At 44.3% G+C, this 19,673-nt stretch overlaps 1 protein-coding gene across 3 annotated transcripts in view; it reads left to right on the top strand.

Moving 5' to 3' along the window:
- Positions 1-19,170, top strand: part of BRINP2 (BMP/retinoic acid inducible neural specific 2) — a 114,405-nt gene extending 95,235 nt beyond the window's left edge. For all 3 annotated transcript variants that reach the window (XM_004027953.5, XM_019027031.3, XM_055377943.2), the window contains 4 exons: positions 7,278-7,383; positions 9,984-10,220; positions 12,362-12,584; positions 14,202-19,170. In XM_004027953.5, the coding sequence (XP_004028002.1) occupies positions 7,278-7,383; positions 9,984-10,220; positions 12,362-12,584; positions 14,202-15,318 (1,683 nt within the window). In that variant the 3' untranslated portion in view covers positions 15,319-19,170. The remainder of the gene's footprint in view (positions 1-7,277; positions 7,384-9,983; positions 10,221-12,361; positions 12,585-14,201) is intronic.
- The last annotated feature ends 503 nt before the right edge of the window (positions 19,171-19,673 follow it).

Here is a 19,673-nt window from a genome sequence, read left to right as displayed (position 1 = left end):
GTTCTTAAGTAAACGATGTGACTATTGAAAATCTGTCTCTGCTGTCTTTCTAGTTTCATTTTTAACAAGTCCTTTGGTACTTTTCTCAGCCCCCTTACTCCCTGCTCTACTCTTCACCTTCCATTCATATTGTATAACCCAATCATACCTAGATATCAGGCTTTACTCAAATATGTCATGTTCTCATATCTCACTTTCCTGGCACTTGCTGTTTGCTTTACTTGTAATGCTTGTCTGTTCACCTGAATGGCTCCCCCTCACCCTTTGCTCAGCTTAAAAAGGTTACTTTTGGCCGGGCGCGGTGGCTCACGCCTGTAATCCCAGCACTTTGGGAGGCCCAGGAGGGCGGATCACGAGGTCAGGAGATCAAGACCATCCTGGCTAACATGGTGAAACCCGGTCTCTACTAAAAATACAAAAAAATTAGCCGGGCGTGGTGGCGGGCGCCTGTAGTCCCAGCTACTCAGGAGGGTGAGGAATGAGAATGGCGTGAACTGGCGAGGCGGAGCTTGCAGTGAGCCGAGATCACGCCACTGCACTCCAGCCTGGGGGACAGTGGGAGACTCACTCTAAAAAAAAAAAAAAAAAAAAAAGTAACTCTTTTGTGAAGCCTTTCCTAACTCCCAAGGTAGTCAAATGCCCCTTTAGGGTTTCAAACATATGCCTTTTTTATAAGGCATATCATTTGAACTGTAAAACTGAACGTATGTCAGCTAACATGATGACTTCCACATGAGACTATGAGGTCCTTGTGGAAGAGGCTGGGTCTTGTTCAACTATGATTTCCCAATAAAAGTACAGAGCTTCCCATACTGTGGGCAGTGGGTAAAGGTTTGTTGAATTAATGAATGAGTCCCTGGACATGGCATTTTCCACATAGATTAGGCTCTTCTGCTCAGTGTGTATGCAAGTACATATAAGCATGCTTAGTTGAAAGAAACAGAAATCTACTCAAGGTAGCTTGAATATAAGAATAGTTTATTAAGAGAACTCTGGTGAAAAATATCACAGCTCTCCAAAGACTAGGCACTAAATCTAATCTAGGCATACGGAACTTGGAAAAGTATGGTCATACTCCCAGGTTATTCCATTTGTTTTTTGTTGAAATATGTGTCACTACTTTTTCATCTCCATCTGTGTCATCTTCTTGCTTCCCTAGTTGGAGATCTTTTATCTATTTATTCCATACTTTTCTGTACCTCGATGACTTCAACTTACATGTAACTTTGGCTTGCTGTGGAGTTGACTCTGGCTGAATATTATCTTTCTATTTTATCTCTTGGTCAATGCCACCATGGCAGAGATCACTACTTTGTTCATTGCCATGTCCTCGGTTCCTGATATATTTTAGGTGCTTTATAATTCTTTATTATTTGACTTTTATGAGTATCTACAATCACCTTGTAAATTTTTTCTTTCAGTATCATAGTTTTCAATTCTCTTGAGAAAGAATCTGGTTCAGAGTCTACCCTTAGTTTAATACAAAGAGTTGGGCTTGCATAGTCATAACTATGGCTTTCTGGACCTACATCTTAAGCAGTCTGTGGGTGGTGGAGTTAAAGGTGGTTAGATAGCCCAAACTACATTTTTTATAGTGCCTATTAATGTACTTTCCAGAATTAGAGCCACTGCCCATCTCCTCATAAGAGGTCACCATCCTTGGAAACCACTTTTTGAAGATTCTCTAAGAACACATTGAAAGTGAGATGAATATTCAGCTTCCACTGGGCTGACTGATCTGGGATTTTTTTCTGTCTGGGAGTACAATGGCTTCTCCCCCTAGGAAGAAAACCATGAAAAAACACCGATGATTTTCTTTTCCCCCACCTTCATCTCTTCAAGTTTTCACATTTACATAACTTAGTAAGGTCTAGAGACCTGATGTGGCCTGTTCAAGGACCCATTGCTAGACTAAGGAGCAAAGTTGTGTGTTGGCATCCCACCCCACAGTTCTGCTCACTTTATGGGATTGACATGCCCATTTTGTCCTGGCAGTAAAGTTGTCTGCCAGGGAACATTTCTTTGCTCTCACACATTTAGTACTTACAGATCCATATAGCAAAGGCCTATAGCCTGGATATACACAGCAGCACATCCTTGCTAGCTAACACTCCTTTGTTGGTGCTACGACACCTGCCACCTACCTTCCTCTACTCAGCAGCTGGCTTCCAGCACATTCATTACTCTTGGGAGAGGTGGATGGAGTTGGGATGGGGTATTCTGCTTACCTACTCTGCCTTGGTGGAGGAAAATTTCCCCAGCATATCTGCCTGTTTCTTGTTCCCCTAAGCAGCTGTGCACTTACTACCTTTACTTAGCAACTTCTTTGCACTAACACGGACATATGCACCTTTTTGTTTATTTAATGTATTCCTTAAGACCTCACTGAACATCCCCCTCTGTTGGAAGGTTTACCCACATTGGCACACACCTCTATTGCAGAATTTGTCACTTTACATTGAGGATGTTTACATGCCTATCACCTTCCTGACACATACACTCACCAAGACACTAGGTCTTAGAGCAGCAGAGACTCTGTGGCAGGTACACAGCTCCAGGTCCCTTTAGAGTATTGTCTGGCATGTGGCAAGATGTTTCATAAAATACTTGAGAGGTGAAAGCAGACTTACATGGTTTAGTGGGAAACAAACTTACTCAACTAAGAAGACTTGGGATTGGTTTTGGCCTTGATGCTGTCTATTTCTATGACCTTGAGAAGTCATTGAACTCTATTTCTGTCATCCACGATGCATATTACCAACTATCTGACTCACCTGCACACAGGGCTTACATTCAGCTGATATGGTTACATCAGTTTTTAAAATATTGAAACACTTCTATACAGCCAGTGAATAGTCTTCACTCCAACCCCCATGTACTACCCTAACCACATTTACTCCTCCCCTGCAGCCCCCAGATTTCCTTTTGATGGTAACCAAAGGGAGATTATACCTGAGGAGGCCTCTAGAGCCCTGCCCTGGCACTAGGGCTGCCATCCCTTCTGATGAGTTGATGTGCTTCTGTTCTACCTGCTGATAAATACTGTGAATATCACTCTTGGCTCTGCCATAGGGTTGGGGTATCACCAAATGATACAGAGCACAGCAAGCACTTTGCACACTGTGAAGGGTTGTATACATAGACATCCTGTCCATAATTCCCCAGAAGGGATTAGAGCCACAAAGAAGGGAAGGAGCTTGTTTCTAAATTACAGCTCACCCTCTATTTAGTTGAAGGCTGAGGAAGGACTTGGTGGGGAGGGCTTGACATGCTCACAAGCTGACTGAAGGGAGTTCACACAAAAGTTCAGGTGGACCCCAGGATGGAAAAAGAGTTTCTCACAAAACCTCCTTAAAAGTGACTTGTCCGAATTCCTCACTGCAGCAGCCTGGGATTCAATTTGCAGCTCTTTTAAGCACGTACACCATCAGCTCTGTTCTCCCATCCCTCCGATTGCTCACAATTAGAAGCCCATTTCACTCTGCTCTTAGTTTGCAGGTGTCCCCTTAGGTAGGACAAGAGCCGCCTGAAAGTGGACGGTGGAGGGTAGGGAGAGCAGACTGGCTGGAATGAGGGTTTGCATGATCTGGTATTTATGGAAAATTGGAAGTGCTAATGAACCTGAGATCCATCAGGGCTTTCTCAAGGCAGGATGGTCTCTGTCAACAGACCAATTAGCACACAATTATTAGCCCTTTCTGAAAGCTTATCTGAGGCATTCTTTGAACAGTGTGTGCCTAAGTGAACTGCACTCTCCATTACCTGTATAGGCTCTCTTTATAATCTGCCAAAGCTGTCTGCCTCTTCTACAGAGAAAAGTGCAGGATTCTCTTGAACAATCCTCCAGAGATGCTGAGGTTTTCCTTACTTTGGGGCAAGGGGTGGGCGGGGGGGTTCTCAAGCTATTCTGCTTACTCAAGTCAGTACTCAGGCAATAACTGCAATGGGACCCTCTCCAGCTCCCTCTATTCTTTTCACCTCCTTTACTTCTGAAAGGAGAAGACAGTGTCTCAGAGCAGAATAGCAATGAAAAGCACTATGACTTTGGAAACTAGTGAAACTTGAGTGGGCCTTTCTCACTCTGTGGGTTTTTCACTCTAACAGGAAATGAGCATGAGGATCATGGTCTTTGTCTCCTAATTCCCATCCTTGTGCCACAATTAAAGTGAAGTTACTCACACCCTTTTAATGACTTACCTAATTGATTGTCCTCTTGTGGGACTGACCTTTAGAACAGCAGAGTAAAGGTCAGAGAATTGCATCAAAGATAGCCCAGCATGATGAACAAGATGATGGTGGGGTGCGGGAAGCAGATGCATTGGTGGCAGGCAGGGATGGGGGAGGGAGAAGTGGGGGGAAAGGAAAGCTCCTATTGTGGCTGTTCTCTAGCCTGTCCTCCTCTTTGGGTCACATCTTATTCCCACTTAAGGCTTGTTAGCTTCCTTCTTTCCTGGACCTGGTTGGTGAGTGACCAAGTCAGGAGTAAGTGGATGGAAAAGCCAGTGAAAAACCCAATGACGACAGAGTGGCCAGCTTACCTGTAGGCAGGGACAGGCAAGCCTCCAAATACCATACCCCTGTGTCCCACCTCTGTCCTTCAGCCCACCCTACCCTAGAAGGGCAAACTTCCCCAGAGTAGCTGGGACAGTTATTGGCCATGGCTCTTCATATGGGGAATTCGACACTATATAGAAAGTGAAGACTTCACCTTGAAATGAGGCTGCCTCTGCTTCCCCAGTCCAGTCTGACCAGTAGCCAATCACCCACTCACCCAATAAAGAAACATGATTCAGCACCTGTGTCCACATGTGGAGGGAGGCAGGCTCATGTGTAACAGCCAGAACACTGGGGTTGTTTAAGTACATTTCCACTTGTCTCTAAGCTCCTTACTGGCCATGACTATGTCTTATTCACCTGCGAGTTCCAAATGCTCCTTGAATATTTGTTAAATGAGCAAATGAGTACATAAAAGAATGAATGAGTGAACCAAATAAATCTTATCCTTGCAGGTGACTGTATGACCTGGAATAAGTCATTTAACTTATCTGAGCCTTGGTTTCCTAATCTGCATTGTAAGGATAATCAAATTGATCTGAAGTCAGTACAATTTGTTTTGCTCAATGTTAACATTCTGAGGAGAGAACAGATCACTAAAATATGTTGGGTGGACTGGTCTGTTTAGAATACTTGTGTTTGACAGTGATGGCATGTAAAGGGTTTAGACTCTATTTTCTGCAGTCCTTTGACCTGCCTGCTCAGGAGACAAAAAGGTATTGAACTGGAGTCTGAGGACTCTAAAGTTAGAATCCTGTTTCTGCTACTCAACAGCTCTGTGGTCTCAAGGACTGTAACTCTGAACCTTACTTTCCTCCTTGGAGAGTGATAGTAATGAGATTTGTCCCAGAGAGTTCTTGGGAAAGTTAAGTGGGATGCTCTTGGAGGAGGAATTTGGAAAACTGTAGAGAAGCTGTCCCTGCCCCTGGCGTGGCCTCGGTCTAGTTCTCCCTGCTGCCTCTCATGCTCTGTGTCTATTGCTACCCCTTGGTATTTGTGTGGAGTTACCTTTCTTTATTCAATTTCCCCTCCCTTCCCTGCCACCCCTACTCATTCTTGAAAATGAATTCATGGCTTACTTCCTTCATAAAGCCTTCGTGGACTACTTCAAGCTACAGGAATCCTTCCTGCCTCTCTCCCGACTGTTTTTGCTCAGCATCACACAATCTCTCACTTTATCACTCTGCTCCATGTGTATTTTTTAAACCTAGGTCTACTAAACTCCCTTGAAGAATGTCCCTTACACTTTCATATTCACCATGGTAACAAGGCAGGGTGCTAGACACATGCACTATGCACTTCCAAGCTGTGTGCTGCAGAGATCACACTGTCCCTTCTCCTTTTCCTTGTAGTACATTTCCTCTCTTCCCACCTGTCCACTCCCTACTTCTCCTTAGGAACCAACACAGATGGTGCCTCCTCCGCTACTTCCTCTCTTGTTTCCCTTTGTTTAGAGCTGTGCTTCCTTAGAGCTCATCATGATGTGGGCTTCTACCGTGACTTGGATGTCCATCAGTCAGCTGTGTATGCACCTACCTGCCCCACAGGGTGTGATCTCCTGGAGGATGCAGTACACAATGTGTACATTGTTGCACACACCTCCCTACCCTGAAAAGCCTAGAATGTATTATACATGCATTCTCTTGTTTATTGAGTACCTAGTGTGTGCCAGAAACTGTGTTAATTGCTGTCGACAACATGGTAAGCAAAATAAATATGAGCTTCCCTCTTTGGAGCCTATAGAGTGTAGGATTCAGACATGGATCACATACTTGCAGAAAGGGATGCAAAACTGCAACTCCTGTGCCTGCTGCAAAGCAGGGGGGCCTGAAGCCAGAAGAGGACATCAGAGTATCAGAGTGGGCTTCACGATGAACTTCAGGAAAGGTGCACTATAAATGTTTGAAGAATTGTATGGAATTAAACAGTGGCTGCTCAATAAATACTTGTTGATTGATTGTTGGCAAAGTCTTCAGAGATCCTGAGAAGAAAGGGCCTCAGGTCCCCATCATTCTTATTACATAATTATTTCAGTGCATTTAAAGCTTCCCATTTTTCATCTTATACTTTAAACATCAGGGAAAACTGATGGGCCAACTTTATAATATTTTTAAATGACTCTATGGTGTTTTGGAATATTACATGGCTATAAGAGTTTATGTATATTTAATATACTTATTAAAATATGCAGTAAGCCCATAGCTGATTTTCTCTAAGGATGTCTCAGTGCCGAGGTGGGACTTAAATGTTTAATACTAATACTAATACTCGTAACTCATATTTCTCTAGTGCTTTTCATCTTTAGGATCCGTGAAGTCTGTGAGTACCACATCAAGTGGATGCAGCTGGGCTTTCCAGCAGGCTGACAGGGACCACATACGGCCTCTTGCCTTCCTCTGGAGGGAGAAGGGGTGACTAGAGCTTAAGGTTTCACTCCTTCTCCAGCATTCTCCGTCTTTCCAGACACAAATTCCCTTTAGCTCTCTCTGAAAGGCTCTCACTTATATATAACTGCTGCTGCCAGCTATATGTAACAGATACTCACTGCCTCAGGCCAAGGAAGAAAGTGACTTTATACCTCTGGAGTACGAAAAGGGACGTATCACTTCTACAGCTGGTCGAGGACAGGATGTGGAACCTGAGATGGAGCAGCTGGAGAAGGGAAGTATAAAGGGAGTCTCCACTTGTTATCTAAACCCACTCCCTACTCCTTCCTTCTCTAGGTCACCGAGACCAGGACCGGTCCTCTGGGCTGCAGCAACTATGACAATCTGGACTCAGTCAGTTCTGTCTTGGTACAGAGTCCAGAGAACAAAGTACAGTTACTTGGTAAGCAGCACTATGATGGTTTTCATACCTTTCACACCTGATTAAAAAAAAATCCTAGATCAAATAGCGGGAAAAAATTCTGCCTGTTCCATTTGATCAAACCTTTCTTAAGAAAAGAACTACTACAAGTTCTGGAACCTGTATTTAACAACTTTCCATCATGTTTTAAGAAACTTTCTGGTATGGTTTGTCCTATACCCCTGACCTATTGCTTATATCACATGACACCTCAATCATCCCACTTCACATTCCATCTCAAGTCCTCTGTCACAATCCTATAAGAAACAGCATACCCATCCTTATAAGAAGCCTTTACCTAGTTCAACGATCTTCATTTCCCAGAAAACCCTCTGCTTTATCCTAAAGACACATTGAGGAATAGCTGACCTTTACAGAGTGGTTAGAAGACTACCATCTCCAGCTCAACTAAGATCTGTACAAAGTGGGGGACCACTACTTACTGGAACCACAGTTTGAAGGTGGCCCCTGCTTTCTGTTATTTGTCTGTGATCTTGCACATGGGCAATTCAAAGTCAGGAAATGAGTTTGAGAAGAATAAGACTTTTGATCTGAGACAGAACAAGCAAAACTGTGAAAGATAAAGGAAAGAAAACCACACTAACCCTGGAGGCTGAGGGCTAAGGGGAGACGTGCATCTCTTGCTGTCTGTTCCCCACAGGCATCCTGGGGGCAGGGCTATGCAAACTGATTCAGTGGGAAAACTTTATTTTTCTCAAGGCCTAACTGAATTGTACTCTGTTTAAGATATTATTGTCTCAGCATTACAAAATCAATAACCCTCACTCAGGATCTACGATTACAAATTCCAGGCAACCTGAGTCAAATGCGACCCAGCAATGCTTCAGGAATTAAGAAATATATAAGAAAGAGGACTAAAAACTCGTTTATTTAGAGCTACCTAAGGCAATTAGCATTCCTCTTCACTGATGTCCCTGGATGGGCTGGGTTTGTGTCTGGAAAGTAGCAGTGAGTGAAGTTCAAAATGTCTAGTTGTTCATTTGGAATAGTTTATGCTATTTAATTTTATAGCCCAACACTCATGCAGACATTTGTCGGGGCACTGATTTTATAGCATGGGAAGTGTTCTGGTGAGGAGGAGGGAAGTGATGGGGGAGGTGAAATGAAAGGACTTGGAGAGGGTGAGTGTTGAAAGCAAGCATGTGGATTGGGTGTGTGAGGGGAACCACTCAAATGCCACAGTAGGCACAGTGCCAAGGAAGGAAAATTTAGGGGCAGTACAGAATTGGAGGTAGACCTCAAGAAAGAACAACAAACACCCACTGCTGCTAGCAATTTTAAGTTAAATTTTGAGGTCTGCTGAGACTGGGATACGTACTTTGAGTTCTCTGGTTTCCTGCCAAGGACAAGGTCAAGGGCCTAAAAATAAAGAGCTGGCAGACGTTTGAGGAAAGAGGAGCTCACCATATCCAGAAGTTCTCATATTCCTCACTTTCCTGGCACAAGGTCTCACAATGTCGCTACTGGGGAGCCTCCTGCAGATCTGACCTCGAACGTGGCCCAGACTGCATCCAAAGGCATGCCTACCCTTTGTTCATCCTTTGGTAAGCTTCCAGCAGCCGCCTTGTGAGTGGCTTGAAGCCAACTAGGAGTATGTTCTGCTGTAGGTAAACTGGTAGTTACTGCAGTTGGGTGAGAAAACTGAAGCTCAGAGCAATTTAGTGCATTCTATCCAAGATCAGAAGTTAATTGGAAGAGAGCTGAGAGCCATTCATATCTATCCAGGCATGACTGATCTCAGGGCATTGACCACCATCCCACCTTCAAATCTTCTTCAGAGTTAAATCCTATTGAAATAGGACAGCCAGTCCCAGTTATATAGTATTAGCTGATGAGACAAGGGCAGGATCTGACACTAAGCAGATTCTATGAATGCTGTGATTTGGGCAGGTCACTGTGGTCTTAGGGCTTGGATTTCCTTACCTGTAAAAACCTCAGTATGAGCACAAATGTCATTTGCAATCATATATAAAAAGTACTCAACATAGTACCTGGGCACTGTATCCCCACAATATCTGTTCCTATCTCTTAACCAGGACAGCTTCCTTGGTCATCAGAGCTAGGGTGGGGAGGCCCAGAAGGGTCAGAATTCAATAATGTCCTAGGATGCCTACTGCTAATCTCAGTTAAGCTATAAACAGGATGGCTACAGGAGGCAGGGCAAAAAGCCCATCAAACCTTGTTTTCTCACCCAAGAGGGCTGTAAGCTCTTCTTTTATCTGAAACATCTTCCTGTTTCCATCCCAGAAATGCTGATGTGTAGCCAATAAGCCTGTTCTTATGATATGCACGCTCTCAATTTGGCTAATCTGAGGGGTTTAGCTAAGCCTTGGGCTTTGATTTTCCCATCTGCATTTTCAGATCCTCCCCCATCTGTCACTGGGGCAGCAGTAGCCTTCTCCCCCAACCAGCTCAGCAGGATTAGGCCCTGTGGTGCCCATGCTTGGGCCCAGGATGCACAAGTCAGCAGAACTCCAGCTGGGATTCCTGCAGGCTTGGGCATGGGAAACTGAGTCCTCACTGGTTCTTCCCAGAGATTCCTTGACACATCCTTTCCCCAGGCCTTCAGGTGCTGCTGCCTGAGTATCTGCGTGAGCGCTTTGTAGCTGCAGCGCTCAGCTACATCACATGCAGCTCTGAGGGTGAGCTCGTCTGCAAGGAGAATGACTGCTGGTGCAAGTGCAGCCCCACCTTCCCTGAATGCAACTGCCCTGATGCTGACATCCAGGCCATGGAGGACAGCCTGCTGCAGATCCAGGACTCCTGGGCCACTCACAACCGGCAGTTTGAAGAGTCAGGTGAGCAGCCAGCTGACCCAGAATTCCTCCCTTTCAGTGAGAGGTGGCTGTGAGGTACAGAGCAAGAACATGGGGAGAACAAAACTTGAGAGTTGAGGATCCTCATGGGGATCCTGACATGGCCACTTAATTGTGTCTGTGACCTCAAGCAGGTTATATCACCACCCTGAGGCTCAAGTGGTTTCATTTTTTTCTAGGACATTGGTATTATGTCCATTTACATAGGTGTGTTTTAAGGACTTAATAAACAAAGATAAACATAATTAAGGGCATAGACCTTGTTTGTCTTGTTTGCTACTGATTCCACAGTGCCTAGAGCAATGCTTGCACATAAGGTTCGCTATAAATATCTGTTGAATCAATGAAGTGCATAGAATGGTTCTAGATGACATCCAATACAATTCAGTTGTTGTTTGTTGCTGTTAAAGCTAGTATCAGTTACCTTGAGACCTAGATTCAAGAGAACTGGTTTTGCATCCTTGCCTGGTTTGACAAGCTTTATGACCTTGGATTAGCCGTGCAGCTTCTCAAGGTCTCAAGTCTCCTCATCTGAAAAAGAGGGAGAGTGATAATAGTGAATGGAAGGCTCACATGAGATCATGTAGATGCTCAATGTATAAAGAACTCTGCATGGTATATTTGCACATTTCAACACTAAATGAATGATATTTATGTGGATATAGTTCAAAAACATGATGTTGAATAAAACAAAGCAAGACAAAAAGGTTACATTATATATATATTTATATAATGTCTTCATATAATACTATAATTTATTAAATATAATACGTATGTAATACTATTTACATAATGTTTACAAACAGGATACCCAATACATGGTATTTTTATGGATAACTACATTTGTTGAAAAATAAAAAATATGTGATAATGGAAAAGAAAACATCAAGACAGTGGTTACATCTGGATAGAGAGAAAGGGAAGTCTAGGGCCCTCACATGCAGCATATTTGGTTTGCTTTATTTCTTAAAGAAAAAAAAATCTGAAGCCAATATGGCAAAATGGCAAAAACTAATGGCAGACACATGGGATTTGTCTTTTTGCTCTGCATGCTCTTCCATACACTCAAATGTTTTAACTATGCACATACTAGATGTTAGTGCCATTACTAGGCATGATTCTCCAATCTTCTGAGGAGATGAGGAACCAGGTACATGAGAAATCAAAATGAGCGGAGGCCCCAGGGGTTGCCATTTTAAGTCCTGGACAAGGCATTCGGTAGCGAAGGAGAATATCACATTCCAGTCCCCAGCCTCATGCTTTGGGCTATGGTGGTGGGTTATGGTCCATAACATGACTTTGGGCCTTTACTACTATGAGTTACTGCTGATGAATAAATCAGGGCTCTCTAGACCTCTACCAGGAGACCTGATAGCTGCAGGTCCCAAGGAAAAGCAGAGCAATGCACAGAAACCTGAGCATGAGTTCAGAAGCCATGGTGTGCCCAGGAAGCTCTAAGGAGAACCTAGACTCAGCAGGAGCTTAGAAGCAGAAGGCAGGTTGCTTCTAAATTTGCTGTAGGGCAGAATGGATATCTGTCCAAGAGCTGAAGCTGAAAAGAGAAGAAGAGTATCTTAGAGAGTCAGAGAGGAGGACATGGGTGGGAGAGGCTGGTTTCAGGGACTGGAGGATTTATAGAAAGATTTCTGAGCTGGGTGCTGCATCTTCTCTGTGCCCACATGTTCCAGTCTGGGTGCACACTCACCTTCATGAGGGCCCCACATGTTCCATATGGGTTTTGTGGTGTTATTGAACAGGATTGGCCTTGAGATAGTGTTGTGGATGTCTTAGAAGGAAGTATAAAGGGGGAAAGAGATGCATCCAAGGTCATTAGCAATAGCAGGAACTCTGGCCCCTCTGAGGGTGGCAGAGATCTGTTTTGAAATTCAGAGGCATAGGAGTAGAAAAGATGAGAAAGTTCCCGAGGCCATATTTTACAACATGTTAATTATTTCTCAATAAAGGTGTTGATTTTTTTAAAAAAGCACCTGGGAGAATGGGTGTGCAGCCTCCTTCCTCATGCAGTAACTTTGAAGGGCCCTGCATCTGGGCAGCGTCCACTTGCCCCTACCAGAGTTCTGCATAGCTACCCGTCAGCTCAGGTCCTGTGTTCTTGTCCACAGAAGAGTTCCAGACCCTGCTGAAAAGGCTGCCCAATGACCGGTTCCTGAACTCCACAGCTATCTCCCAGTTCTGGGCCATGGACACCAGCCTTCAGCACCGCTACCAGCAGCTGGGAGCTGGCTTGAAAGTGCTGTTCAAAAAGACCCATCGGATCGTCCGCCGGCTCTTCAACCTCTGCAAGCGCTGCCATCGCCAGCCTCGCTTCCGCCTGCCCAAGGAGAGGTGAGCACCCCCTGGATACTACAGCCAGAGCTCAGCACCTCCCCTGACAGCTGCTGAGGCCAAGGAGAACCCTCTGTCCAATGTAGGGGATCAGGGAGTGGTGACTCACACATAGCCTTCCAGTTATCTTGACCTACTCATGTGTGTCATTCTCAGCTGTGAGTTGTGTCCGAAGTGAGAGAGAGAAAAAAAGATGGGCTGATTTTACTATTATCTAAATTATAGTTGATTCAAATGTTATTCTAGTAATACTCTAATTCTCATTTACTGATTTCCATTTTAATAAGTCTTAGAAAAAAAGGGATGGAGTTAAATTTCATCCAGCAATTGCATCTGATGAAAAACACACACACTGGCTTGTGTCAAACAAATGATTCTGCTCTGGGTCACAGGAGGAAAAAAAGTGGAGACCTGCACCCTCAGGGATACAGTGGGGCTGTATCATTACAAGTATCCACTTGTTCATCCACTCATTCATTTATTTATTTGACAAGTTTTTGAATCCATATTCCATGCCTTACTATTAAGCTGCAGGGGTATTCATGAATTGGAAAGATTTAACAAACAGAAACATAAAAACTAGAAAATTATAACTATGTGGCAACCACTTAAATTTATGGTGGTAGAACATATATCAAACGGATAGTCTCCTAGAGGTAAAACCAGAAATGAAAGCTTCCTTGGAGAAGAAAGTCTTGGCCACATTTTGTGGGAAGAGAGGGAAATGATCTGGTACAAGTGAGGTAGGACAGTCTTCCAGGCAAAGGAGCTGCCTTCACGGCCAGCAACGCAGTGGTACGCCTCTATCAGAGGCACAGGTAAGAAGAGAAGCATACGAAGAAGGGTTTTGAGAGGATTTCATTTATTCTTCTTTCAACAAATAATGATTAAAGGCTTACCATGCACAGAAACAATTCTCATTTCTGAGAAGCTGTTGGTCTCAAGACAGTGTTCCTTCTTTCACGGTATTTACTAACAGGGAAGCCGTTTATAAACAAGTAATAAATAAATAATTTCAGATACTGGTAATTGTCATGGATTGAATAAAACAGGGTTACGTGATGGAGAATGAGTGCGGTGGTTCTTTTGGCAGGGACATCAGGAAAGACTTCTTTGAAGAGGTAACATAAGAGCTAAAATCAAAATTTTAAGAGAATCAGCCATATAAAATTTCTGTTCTTGGTAGAGGAGTGAGAGGAGCAGAGAGAATAGAAAGGACAGAAACCTTGAAGAGGGAATGGAAGTTGGCAAGAAGTTAGAAGATTTGAAGAACCATCTTATTTAGAAGGCTGAAAACAGATTTGACACAAAAGATGCTGGAGATCCTCTGTAGGTTTCTGAAAAAGGGAATGAAGTAGGACTTGGGAGAGATGAGCCTAGTTGCTCTCAGTACAGATTTGGTGTCCAGTATTTCTGGTGCTGACCCATCAGACACAGAGCTCTAGGCTTTGCTCAATCAGTCCAAAGTAGCAAAGTAGAGTTTCTGCCACTCAGAGATCTTGGGCATTTTATTTTCCTCATTGCCTTCCACGCCTAGTGGTCAATGTCTTGCTGCCCTTAAGGAGGGTGTCAGTGTGTGACTTCTTTTGACTCTTCATTTTATCTCTGCTCCCCAAGGTCCTTGTCCTACTGGTGGAACCGAATCCAGTCCCTCCTCTACTGTGGGGAAAGCACCTTTCCTGGCACTTTCCTGGAACAGAGCCACAGCTGTACCTGCCCCTATGACCAATCTTCCTGCCAGGGCCCCATCCCATGTGCCTTGGGCGAAGGGCCTGCATGTGCCCACTGTGCTCCAGACAATAGCACACGCTGTGGGAGCTGCAACCCGGGCTATGTGCTGGCCCAGGGGCTGTGCCGGCCAGAGGTGGCCGAGTCCCTGGAAAACTTTCTTGGGCTGGAGACAGACTTGCAGGACCTGGAGCTAAAGTACCTGCTGCAGAAGCAGGATAGCCGCATTGAGGTACACTCCATCTTCATCAGCAATGACATGCGGCTGGGCAGCTGGTTTGACCCTTCCTGGAGGAAGCGCATGCTGCTCACCCTGAAGAGCAACAAGTACAAGCCTGGGCTGGTGCACGTGATGTTGGCCTTGTCCTTGCAGATCTGTCTCACCAAGAACAGCACCCTGGAGCCTGTCATGGCCATCTATGTCAACCCCTTTGGGGGCAGCCACTCTGAGAGCTGGTTCATGCCTGTGAATGAGGGCAGCTTTCCCAACTGGGAAAGGACTAACGTGGATGCAGCTGCCCAGTGCCAAAACTGGACTATCACCTTGGGGAATAGGTGGAAGACTTTCTTTGAGACAGTTCATGTTTACCTACGGAGCCGAATCAAGTCCCTGGATGACAGCTCCAATGAGACAATCTACTATGAGCCCCTGGAGATGACTGATCCCTCTAAGAATTTGGGTTACATGAAAATTAACACCTTGCAGGTCTTTGGCTACAGCCTGCCCTTTGACCCAGATGCTATCCGGGACCTAATTCTCCAGTTGGACTACCCATATACTCAAGGTTCCCAGGACTCTGCACTCTTGCAGCTCATTGAGCTCAGGGACCGGGTGAACCAGCTTTCTCCACCTGGCAAAGTCCGACTTGACCTTTTCTCCTGCTTGCTCCGGCATCGGCTTAAGCTGGCCAACAATGAGGTGGGCAGGATCCAGTCCTCCCTGAGGGCTTTCAATTCTAAGCTGCCAAACCCTGTGGAATATGAGACCGGCAAACTCTGTAGCTAATGGGCGGCCCACTTCAGCACTGGGCAAGGAGGGGATCCATGAATCTGGGGTACAAAGATAATCTAAGCCCTCACCTTAGTGCCAACAGGGTGTGCTCCCACGAGACTTTCAGCATCCAGCAGATGGGACCTCGAGGCTCGAGCTGAAGCAGGCGAGAGAGAAACAGCTACTGCGTGCGTGCGCGCACACATACACACACACACACTGGCACAGGGAGGCTACAACTCAGCAGCCTCAGATCTGTAAAGTTGATTGGTGCTTTCTAAAATGAATGCAATTGAAAGAAAGGAGCCAAGGAAGAGATTAAGAAAAAGAACCAGCCGAACCATGAAACAAACAAAAATCCTAAAAGTGATTCTTGTCATTCAAGAAAGCAAGAGGGGACAACAATGGGAGGGGTCGGAGCTCTTCCTTCCCCTCTGTGGAGTCACTTTTGTATTCTTTTTAACCAGATTTCTTAAAATGTTGTTGTTTTGTGAATCCTGACATTGGTTCTTACTTTTGTATGCTGCCTTCTCTGTGCCCTCCCAGACGCTGACTGGGAAACACAAGAAGTACAACCAACAGGAACCAGCGCCAAGGGCAGGCAGCGGCCTCCTTGCTCCCCTCTCTTACTCCTCCCTCTCTGCTGCCTCCTCCCCCCACCAAGTTTCAGGGCCCTGGATTGTTCCCAGTTCCCCTTGTGGTCCCTTCAGAGCGCCTTTCCAACAGCATCTCTCTGTCGAAGAAAGAAGCTCTGTCAAGTTAGAGAGAGACAATGTGTAGGAAAATGTTCTTTTTTTTAAAAAAATAACAAAAACAAAACAAAATTATTTATTTTGTGATTGTTTTCCTTGTCAATCTGCTCCAACCACCTGAACATCTAAGTAAACATTTACCTGGTTTAATATATTTTTGGAAAAGGCCTTTTTTAGGGGGAAAAATGAGAGAAAAAAGAAAAAAAAGAAAGAGTATAGTCCCCTGGGTTACCTGGATTTTTCTTTTTAATTGCTATTTGCATGACACAAGAGTGTCCATGAAGCAGGGATAGTACTGTGTGGGAAGCTGGTTGATTGACAGATACACAAGTTACACAAGTGAATGAGTGCCTGTGTTGACTGGGGTGTGAGGGGTGTATGAGAGAGAGAGGTTAAATGAGAAGCGAGGTAGTACTATCCCAGAGAGTTATCTCACTATACTCCCATCACCTTTTTTTTCTCCCTGGGTGTGAGGGCTAACATGGGTCCTAAAACCAGGATTTCCCACATGGGGAGAGTAGTTAAAAAGGTCTTGCTCGTAAGAGGAACTGCAGTCTTTGCACTGGGCAAAGTCCTGCTAAAGGGGCTCCTCTTTGCCGACACTGCTGCAGACATTAGGAGAATTTCCCATACGCTGCATCTTATGGTCTGGGATCACCCTTTGAGAAAACTGGGAAAGACGCAAATGTAGCATTGGCTCCCTCCATTCTGTCTGATCAGCACATTCCCAACCCAAATAGCAACTTTGATGTATACAACACAGAACAATGCATCCTTTTCTCCTAGTGCCTCCCTCCAGGTGGTATGAGAATCACTTCATAGCATCTCTTTTGGAGAATCACTTCTTTGTCTATGCTTCACATTCAAACCACAATGCATAGGCATGACAACCCCCATTTTATTCAGGAGAGAGTCACCACATAAATATGAAATATTTCATTTCCTACCTGTGGTATATCTCAGTTGGCATAAAGTGAAATGGAAGACAATGAGACAATGATTATGTCTCTCTGCCCAGGGGCCTTCTATGTTTATTACTGCATGCAGAAGAATTTGACATTATATTTAATCATTGCATGGTCTTTCAACGTATAAGAAACTGAAATCCTTGGTAGATAAGCAGCCCGGGGCATTTCTTTCTTCACCACTTTCCTGAAGGCTTCCAGGGTAGAAATACAGAGTGATAGGATGATCTGGGGTGAGCACGGTTATTGGCTGTCTATTTCTAGTTAAAGTCACTGCTTGCTTTGGGAAGTTTGTACAGAGCTCCTCACCCATGGGAGATGGAATAGGCAGATGACATCATCAGCAGGAGTGTTGAGATGTACCCGATGAGGATGCTTTTGGTGGGAAGGGGGTGACAAGTGGTGGGAAAGCTTTGATACCTTCCAGTGATGGCGTTTGAGTGGTAGGTACCGGAGTCTGATTTTAGCACTCTGAAAGTGTATGTCTACAGGCAGTAGGAGTGGATGGACAGGGACTCTTACTCATTAATTAAAGGTACACCTTTAGCAAACTGTCAACTGCCAGGCACAGCAATACTCAGAGTGGGGAGGACAGCCATTGAGAATGTACAGGGCACAAAGCAGTGTGGAGCCTCAGTAGCACAAGCATGACTGCCCCAGTGGGAACAGTCATCACATGAGGGCTCACATCCCACCTAGGCCAGTCCCACAGTTGTGGTGAGGGATGGGAAACCTCAACCTTCTGTCTTTGTATCAGCAACCAGACTGGGAGAAAATCGCACCTATGGAATTATTAGTAAGGATGCTGTGTCTCTTTATTTCAGAGATATGAGATCTCTTGTCTTGAGAGGGTTTCAGGAAGATGATGGTGTGATGTATTGTGGTTCTAGGGAATATATGCATCCATTTACTAAGCTTTCCACATCTTGCCTATCTGGAGGTTTAAACTATGAAGCTTAGTGTACCAACTCCATCTAAAAGTACTACTACACATTGGTAAATATTTAGTGGTGCCTTTGATTCCAGATGCAAGCATCATATTGATAGAGGACCTAACCAATATTAATTACAGAGGTAGAAATGTCTATATTTGACCTAGTCATCTGTTACCTGTGATAGATGTTTGATTCGTCTGTTCTGGGACAGTGATAGGGTGCTTGGTGTAGAAGAACTTGTGTCAAAGGAGCAGGCCAAAGACTTTACTTCTAGAACACAGGTGGAAGAAGAGGGGTTGTAAGGGATGGGTAGCATCCTTTAAGAGGCTTTCAAAGGCTTGAAACCATGAGTTTAGCACAGAGTTTTTCAGAAAGCTTGGCTAAGAAATGCTGTAATAAGAAAAGGCTGTCCTCAGTTGAAACTGTCACCTTTAAAGTCCATAATAATCAAAATATGTGAACCACCTATTCACAGACACAGTTGCAAATAAAGAATTGTCATTAATTAGTACTGGATTGTCAATGTTGGTGAACTCATTGTGGAATTAAGAGCAAAATCACAATATAGTTCCAACCGTGCATTGGATAATAACAATTAGGAATTCAAGTTTTAATTATAACCCCAAAGAACGATACATCAAATGCTAATCTGCCCTAATGCTTGAGACTAATACCTCTAATACTAAATAATATATTTAATACCTGCTAATAAAATATTGCTATGCTCTGCAAGCACACTCATGCATCAACAGCCAAAAACATAAATGAATATCACTTCCAATACTGGGTATTACAATAGTTTAGTTCCAGTTCTTCTGTGTTTTTTTTCTTTATCAAAATATAAAAATAGTGGTCATGATAGGCAGAGCTGCCTTGTAAGTAGACAGAATATGTTGCCGACATGATGTCCTGTCCCAAAATACCACTTGAAAGTCTGCAATTTCATCAGATGGGTCTTTTCTCTTGCATTTCAGAAGTCTCTCTTTTTTTTTTTTGCCATTATATTCTGCATGAAAACTAAAATGCCCTGAAGAAGAAATCAGTCTTAGAAGTTAACCCAATGGCAAGATAGAAAATTAGATTTTTGGAGTTGGAAGATTTTTAGAGGTCATCCGGTCCAATCTCATTTCTGACATGAGGAAAAAGAGGTTAAAAAATTGAGAAGTTGGCTGGGCGCAGTAGCTAATGCCTGTAATCCCAGCACTTTGGGAGGCCAAGGCAGATGGATCACGAGGTCAGGAGTTCAAGACCAGCCTGGCCAGCATGGTGAAACCCCCATCTCTACTGAAAACACAAAAAATAGCTGGGCATGGTGGGACACGCCTGTAGTCCCAGCTACTTGGGAGGCTAAGGCAGGAGAATTGCTTGAACCCAGCAGGAGGAGGTTGCAGTGAGCCAAGATCACACCACTGCACTCCAACCTGGGCAACGACAGAGTGAGACTGTCTCAAAAAAAAAAAAAAAAAAAAGAAAGAAAGAAAAGAAAAAACTGAGAAATTCGCCAGGCCTGGTGACTCATGCTTGTAATCTCAGCACTTTGAGAGGCCAAGGCAGGTGGATCACTTGCAATCAGGAGTTCGAGACCAGCCTGGCCAACATGGTGAAACCCTATCTCTCTACTAAAAATACAAAAACTAGCTGGGTGTGATGGTGTGTGCCTGTAATCCCAGGTACCAGGGAGGCTGAGGCAGGAGAATCGCTGGAACATGGGAGGTGGA

Source organism: Gorilla gorilla, chromosome 1 (assembly GCF_029281585.2).
Source record: "Gorilla gorilla gorilla isolate KB3781 chromosome 1, NHGRI_mGorGor1-v2.1_pri, whole genome shotgun sequence".
Lineage (NCBI taxonomy): Eukaryota > Metazoa > Chordata > Mammalia > Primates > Hominidae > Gorilla > Gorilla gorilla.
Note: the sequence above shows the minus strand (reverse complement) of the source record. Positions and strands in the feature narration are given on the sequence as shown.